At 41.7% G+C, this 8,141-nt stretch overlaps 1 protein-coding gene across 2 annotated transcripts; it reads left to right on the forward strand.

Annotated features, from left to right (window-relative positions):
• The first annotated feature begins 318 nt into the window (after positions 1 to 318).
• LOC104587411 (uncharacterized) lies at positions 319 to 4,666 on the forward strand. 2 transcript variants are annotated; one of them, XM_010245022.3, is made up of 2 exons: positions 319 to 435; positions 550 to 4,666. In XM_010245022.3, the coding sequence occupies exon 2, from the start codon at positions 707 to 709 to the stop codon at positions 4,166 to 4,168; it is 3,462 nt and encodes a 1,153-aa protein (XP_010243324.1). In that variant the 5' UTR covers positions 319 to 435; positions 550 to 706; the 3' UTR covers positions 4,169 to 4,666. The 2 variants fall into 2 exon arrangements, with proteins under 2 accessions (XP_010243324.1, XP_010243325.1); XM_010245023.3 differs by having other exon boundaries at positions 328 to 457.
• The last annotated feature ends 3,475 nt before the right edge of the window (positions 4,667 to 8,141 follow it).

Raw genomic sequence — 8,141 nt, forward strand, 5'->3', positions numbered from 1 at the left:
AGGGATACAAGTTAAAAAAGAAAAGAAAAAAAATATGCGCGTAGCATTGCAAAGCCAACAATTCCCACAGACCATGTATTCTTGCCAAAAATCTCGATTAGCCCCCTACCAGTACCAGCACTATTCCCTGCCCCTGGCTCTGATTTAAAAAAATTTCTAATACCAAAATAACTAAATAGGCCATTTGCCACGTGGCAAAAGAAATGGTAAAATTATTTGCCAAGTGTAAAAAGCATGGCGCAGCCTTTTGACTTACCATCTCAGAGTTACCACATGTAAAAAAGCTACCAGGTTCCATTTGAAAAATTAAAAGCGCAGAAAAAAGGGTAGGCGTAAAGTTGAAAGCGATAATTCATATCCGAGTGTAGCACTCATACCCTGAAACTCATATGATCTTAATCATGTAGAAGAGTCAAAGAATACATGATAGATAGAGTATCTTTTCTTTTCATTTCTTGTATGTTTTTTATATCCACGTTTTTTCCCGAAACAGTCCGCATCAAAATCCCTCACTTTCTAACGTCTTTCTCTGTTCTTTTTTATTCAAAGGTTTCTAGGGAAGCGGGAACCCAGGAAACAGAGAAAGACGCTGCTTAGAACCGTTCACTCACCGGTCACCACCTCTGCTAACATACGCTCCTCTCCACTGCTCTCTGCTGCTGCTGCTCTCTCTCGCTTCAAGACTCCTTTTGACCGGACAACGGCCATGCCACCACCCGGTCCGCCACCACTGTCGTCACCGTTACCACCACCCATGGCGACCACTCCGACCACGCTTCTCTTCCTCCTCGTGGTTTTCTCCATCACCACCCTGTTATGCTGCGCCCAGAGGAGTCCTGAAGCACTAGCTGAGATCCAGGCCTTGGTATCGTTCAAGCTCAATCTGCATGACCCGCTTGCCGCGTTGAACGGCTGGGATGCTTCCACACCATCCGCTCCCTGCGACTGGCGAGGCATTGCCTGCCATAACGGTCGAGTTAGCGAACTCCGCTTGCCTCGTCTTCAACTCGCTGGCCAACTCACTGAGCACCTTGGTAAACTCACCGAGCTCCGCAAGCTTAGCCTTCGTTCCAACGCCTTCAACGCCAGCATCCCTTCTTCTCTTTCTAAATGCTCCCGTCTTCGCGCCCTCTTCTTGCAGTACAACTCATTCTCCGGTCGTCTTCCGCCGGAGATCTTCAACCTCACTGACCTTCAAGTTCTCAATGTAGCTCAGAATCTTCTCTCCGGAGGAATCTCTGGTGATATCCCGCAGAATCTCCGGTATCTGGATTTTTCTTCCAATGAACTCTCTGGCGAAATCCCGAAGAACTTCTCTGCAACATCCAGGCTTCAACTCATCAACCTCTCGTTCAACAGGTTCACCGGAGAGATCCCGGCTAGCTTCGGGGGACTTCAACAGCTTCAGTACCTGTGGCTGGACTGGAATATGCTGGGAGGAACTCTGCCTTCCGCACTTGCAAACTGTTCTTCGCTCGTGCATTTGAGCGTTCAAGGCAATGCACTTCGAGGTGTAATACCTTCGGCTATAGGAGCTCTTCCCAGACTTCAGGTTCTCTCGCTTCAACAAAATAACCTCTCGGGTTCGGTTCCTTCTTCTGTATTTTGCAATGTGTCAGCTAATCCTCCGTCTCTGCGAATCGTTATGCTTGGATTCAATGCTTTCACGGGCCTTGTTCCACCATCAAAGGCGACATTTAGTGCTTTGCAGGTGTTAGATCTTCAGAACAACCGGATACGTGGGGGTTTCCCGCTCTGGTTGACGAATGTGTCGACCCTAACAATGCTGGATATTTCCCGTAACTCATTTGCCGGCACATTACCAGCGGAGTTCGGTAACCTCTTCATGCTAAAGGAGCTGAGACTCGCAAATAATTCATTTAATGGTGCTGTTCCAATGGAGATCGGAAAGTGCAGTTTGTTAAGCGTTTTTGATATTGAAGGGAATGGTTTTTCCGGTGAGGTTCCCGCATTTTTGGGAGAATTAAGGAGCTTGAAGATATTATCTCTTGGGGGAAATTTCTTTACGGGTCAGATTCCGAAAGCATTCGGAAGTCTTTTTGAGCTGGAAACGCTGAATCTAGGACAAAATAACCTGACTGGAAGCGTTCCGGAAGAGCTAATGCAGTTGAGCAATATGACTACTTTGAATCTCAGTGGAAACAGATTTAATGGAGAAATTCCTTCGAGCGTTGGAGATTTACGTAGGCTACTTGTTCTGAATATGAGTGGTAATGCATTTACAGGAAGGATACCGTCTAGCATTGGAAGTCTGTTGGACCTCAGGACTCTGGACTTGAGCCAGCAGAACCTCTCTGGTGAGTTGCCGCTTGAGCTTTCGGGCTTGCCGAATCTGCAAACAATTGCTCTGCAAGAGAATGCATTATCCGGGGTTGTACCTGAAGGTCTCAGTAGTTTATCGAGTTTACAGTTTCTGAACCTCACATCAAATGCCTTCTCTGGAGAGATTCCGGCAACGTATGGATTCATTCGATCATTGCTTGTTCTCTCCTTATCCAACAATCACATTTCGGGCAAGATTCCGGCAGAACTTGGCAACTGCTCTGATCTTGAAGTCCTTCAACTTGGTTCAAATCGTTTGACTGGTCAAATTCCAGGTGATCTTTCTCATCTTTCTCATTTGAAGGAGCTCGACTTGAGGCAGAACAATTTATCCGGTGAAATTCCGGAAGAAATCTCCAAATGCTCTTCTCTGACTTCTCTATTATTAAACGAAAATAAGCTAACGGGCTCCATACCAGATTCACTGTCTAACCTGTCAAACCTAAATGCGCTGAGCCTCTCAATGAACCACTTGACAGGGATTATTCCTGCAAACCTTACACATATCTCTGGTTTAAAATACTTCAATGTATCAAGAAATAACCTCGAAGGTGAGATTCCAGAGATGTTGGGTTCACGATTCAATGATCCTTCTGCTTTTGCAATGAATAGAAATTTATGCGGGAAGCCATTGGATAAAAAATGTGAGAGCATCTCCAAGGCTAAAAACAAGAGGAGGAAGAGGCTCATTCTGCTGGTTGCTGTAGCTGCCGGTGGAGCTTGTTTTTCGACGTTATGTTGTTGCTGCTATATTTTCAGTCTTTTGTGGTGGCGCAAGCGGCTCCGAGATGCGGCGGGAGATGGGGAGAAGAAACATAGCTCGACATCTGTAAGCTCAGGAGATGGTAGTCGTGGCAGCGGGGAGAACGGAGGGCCAAAGCTTGTCATGTTCAACAATAAGATCAGTTACGCAGAAACATTAGAAGCAACGAGACAGTTTGACGAGGAGAATGTGCTAAGCAGGGGTCGTTACGGGCTGGTGTTCAAGGCCTGTTACCAAGATGGAACAGTGCTTTCAATCCGCCGTCTCCCTGATGGATCAGTTGACGAGGGAACTTTCAGAAAAGAAGCAGAATCGATTGGGAAGGTGAAGCATAGAAACCTAACTGTTCTGCGAGGGTACTATGCAGCACCCCCTGATATTCGGCTCCTTGTCTATGATTACATGCCCAATGGCAACCTTGCCACACTTCTCCAAGAGGCATCCCACCAGGATGGCAATGTGCTCAATTGGCCAATGCGCCATCTGATTGCCCTTGGGGTTGCCCGAGGCCTAGCGTTCCTGCACACAGCCAACATGGTTCATGGTGATGTTAAGCCACAAAATGTGCTCTTCGACGCAGACTTTGAAGCCCATCTCTCAGATTTTGGACTCGATCGTCTAGCAATTACTACACCAGCAGAAGCATCAACGTCGTCCACTTCTGTTGGGTCACTGGGGTATGTATCGCCAGAGGCGGTTTTGACTGGGCAAGTGACTAAGGAAGCTGATGTATACAGTTTTGGGATTGTTTTGTTAGAGTTATTAACAGGAAGGAGGCCGGTGATGTTCACACAGGATGAGGACATAGTGAAGTGGGTGAAGAGGCAGTTGCAGAGAGGTCAAATATCTGAGTTGCTTGAGCCAGGGCTCCTTGAGCTTGATCCAGAGTCATCTGAATGGGAAGAATTTCTGCTAGGGGTGAAGGTGGGACTATTGTGCACAGCACCAGACCCCCTCGACCGGCCTTCCATGGCTGACATTGTCTTCATGCTTGAAGGTTGTCGGGTTGGGCCTGACATCCCCTCCTCTGCTGATCCCACCTCTCAACCATCTCCAGCATGAAACAAAATGTAGTAGTGAGTCTAGTGACATTGAGACCAAGGGAAGAGATGCATTGCAACTTTCTGACAGAGGGCATATTATAGCTATATCTGAACGTCGAGGAGCATGAGGTCCTGTCCTCTTAGTTTCTTCAGATTTTTCAACTCTACCATCACCAAGATACTGTGTGCTGCCCTGGCAACTGCAAACTAAATGAGGATGCTGACATATAGTTTTGATTGTTGAAGACAAAAGTTGTCTTGGTTGGGAAGGAGCTCATCCACAATCTCTACTTTAAGATGTGGTTTCATCTTTGTATTTCAGCTTCCATTCTTTTTTAATTGTAGTTAACATTTCTTTCTCATTGATGAATTTATCAGTCTCTATATTTAATTCATCAAGTTTCTGTGTATCTCAAACTAATCTATTTTGTTTTAATCCTGTTTAAATTTGATTTATTAAACTATTGTATTGTGAATTTGTGAGTTAGTTTTGATGCCAAACTTTCCCTGCCTTGGTTATGGTTCTTTTGACTTATTTTAAGTGTCTAACTATTTTTTGTTCTTCAATTTCTGGTGATAATTTTTAATACATTTCCTATCTCAAGTTAAATCTTCCATTTATTTGAACAAACAAATCCCGTATTATTCATTCTTCAAGTTGCTGCTTTTTTTTTTCAAATCTTTAATATTTATTGGCAGTGAAGATGATGAAGTAAATTGATGAGATGTGAAGAACTATCAAGCTCATGGAGAGGTGTGCTTGAGTAACTTACCTACCAAAAAATAGCATGCAGTAATGAATAAGATATCTCAAACTTTACAAAAAAATTATGCTTTACATTAATATTATATTATGCTTTCAATCCTGATTCCATTATCTATTGTTAGTGTGATGAATCCATCAAGTTTGCATCCTGCTTGGTCATCAATTTTAGACGAGAGTTGCATCAAGTCACACAAAATGAGCAGCAAATGACTTGCTATTGCTTTATTAAGGCAGATTGTTCCTTTTCTTTTTATTGTGTTTTTTCATGTTCTTTACTCCTCATTACAGTGGGTAATGAAAGAGTAACAAATTGGTAGAATCTCAGAGTTGTTTCTGTTTGGTATTGTTTTAGACTGGGCCAGCATTTTAATTGACTCTTTTTACTGGGTCCAGCTGGTTCTGCAAATACTGATACTGATCCAAAAGATTTGGCATATTGCTTCCTTGAGACTGATTTGGATTTTTATGTTCCAACCAGCGGAGCTTATTCTTCATCATCATCTATGCCTTGTCTCAACAATATGAGGTAGTGGAGCTTACTATATGGTAGAAACCACTGGATATCCATCTGACATAGTGCCTGTGATAGCCTATTGTATGATGCAGGGATGGTTTCAATCAAATCATACACATAGAAAGTTATGCTATCTTGCTTCCAAGGAAAAATTAAAGCTTAATGCAAGATGTAGAACAATACAAGGCCTTGCTGAACATCATATATGAACAATACAAGGCAGTGATAGCATGGTGAATTGAAGCACCAAGATATGTCTTTGATTCCAAATTGGTCCTAACCTCAGTGTGCTGATAATTCACTTTTTGGGTGATAACTCCTATGAATAAAAAGAGAAGTATTATTCTGTCTTCCAATATAATCCATTTGTTTTTAACAGGGCAAACTTCAATGAAGTATAATTTTTCTTGGCTCCTAATCATCAAATTCTTTTTCAGCTCACCAAGTTTCTTACCAAGATTCTGTGGTTGGTATTCTATTTTTGAACATTTTTATGCCAAGCTAACCTAGTGAATGAACTCCAGATTTCAGATTCCAACTGCTCATATGCAAACAACCTTCACTACAGGATTTTTTTTTGTTAGCTTTTATGTGTGGGATGCATTAAAGGCAATACTTGTAGAAAATACATGCAAGGCAACAAGAACAAAGATAGGAACCAGAATTTTGTTGACTCAAACTGTTTCCTTTCCAATGGATCTGAATGAAGCAGTAAGTTTCCTGAATCATATGATGATGCTTTAAGAAATGTGAATTCTTTGTTACTTTCTTGTCATATTAATTCTGTCGCTTGAAGCGTCTTTGATCTGCTGCATATAGCAGTGAACTGGTATTAACAGAAGAATTTGAAGGCCTCTTTTCTTTAATTAAGAAAATTATTCACATTTGTAGTGAAAGTAATCAAGCACCCAGTGACATAGTAAACTGGGCTTGCAGCATCAAGGACGGAAGAGTTGGGGTTGGGAAACACCTTACCAAAGCAGGTGAAAAGCTTTATATTCAATTACAAATTTTATGAAATAAGAAACAGAAAGTTGAGGGAAAGTTTTATGAAATTGCTTAAGAACTTTCCCTCGATTTTGTATTTCTCTCTTATTTTCTACCAAACCAAATTGTCATTTGGAATGGTTGGATAGTTTCCATGTCAATTTTATTTTTTTGAGAAAATGTAGTTTCCATGTCAATCATTTCATATTAACCTAAATGGCCTCTCTAGTTTGTAATCTAGAACTTAAACAATTTATAGATGGGTACTTTGTGGGGGGGGGGGGGGGTGTAGCATGTAGTACAGTTTTCCCTTCTTTGGAAAACTGTGTATTGTTTGCAGCCCATAATTACCAGGAAACCTGATTCTACGTGAATAGGCATTTCTGTGGATACCTGTATGAGGGTTTTGCAGCATCTGTTCAGGATCATCCCTTCTCTCTCTCTCTCTCTCTCTCTCTCTCTTCTTTTCTTTTTCTTTCAATACTTGCTTCTCTCCTTGGAAACTATGTTGCAGATATAACATCTTTCACAGGGTTTATCATTTGGATGGTTGACATGGCCAATCCTAACCAGCCTTCTGACCCTTAATCTTCTAGATTGGCCACATCAACACTTTGCCACCCTGGTCATTCTCAAATATTCATTCTTTCTCTGCAACTTAAGGACAAGGATAGGATGTATAATCATCCTTTCCATGAATTATTATGATGGTTTTTCTGACAAATTGTTGGATATGTTCTGGTTAGTTTTTGCTGGAATTTTTGTTTATTTGCAGCAGCTTTAGGATTTGTAGAGCTATTTGAATTAGAATCTTAGCTTTTACAGGTGTACTGTATGCTGGGAACCAACTCGAATAACAAGAAATAAATGGGAAAATCTTTTAGTAAATCAGTCATTAAACATCCTATGAATGACTTGCTACTTTACCATATGACTATTCTATCTAGACAAAATAATAAGATATCCGATTCAGCCACTTCAGCTGTAATCAAACGCCCCCTTATCAAAGCTGATGAACCAGTCGTTAGACCTGGACCTTCAGCACTTTAGAAACAGTAATTTTAATTATTTGAGAGAGAGAAAAAGTAACATACATGGTGGGCCATTGGGCTAGCATGGAGTTATGGACGAGGGCATTGGATAGTCTAATCTTGATTCTTGGTTGGTTGCTTGAGATGGATCATCTCCATCTACCATGGCATCCTCCTGAGTGTTACAATTTCCCATCCTGCAGTCTGCAGCCTTTAAGTTTGCAGTTTGCAGTAAGAAATTCAGTGTCTGTTGGTATGTTTTTTGTTTGCTTCTTACCTTGTATCTTTTGTTGTTGACAAATTCCTCCCAGAGGATTAAAATCTAAAATCTGCTAGTGAAAGAAATGGCACTGTAGCACAGCATAGAAGGGACAATCTTCAGACTTCAAATTCAGAAATATTAGGGGTGAATTTTTTTTTTTTAATAACTAAAATCCAACTCGATTCAACAATATCAAAGCCTTGTTCGAACTAGTCGGAATTGGCCGTTAATTATTCCTCACCATTCTACTTTACCACTCGTATCTCTCTTTTTAGGGTCTGTTTGATTGCCGAGATGGACGGTTGTGTTGAGTTGAAACGAAACGAAGACTGCTGCAACCATCCGCCCCGACAAAGGTGGATTGGCATCCCTCGGTTGTTGGTTCTGAAACTGTTTTATGGGTTGTTTGGTTGCAAGAGATGAGGAAAATAC

This window comes from Nelumbo nucifera, chromosome 1 (assembly GCF_055504915.1).
Source record: "Nelumbo nucifera cultivar China Antique chromosome 1, China Antique-T2T, whole genome shotgun sequence".
Lineage (NCBI taxonomy): Eukaryota > Viridiplantae > Streptophyta > Magnoliopsida > Proteales > Nelumbonaceae > Nelumbo > Nelumbo nucifera.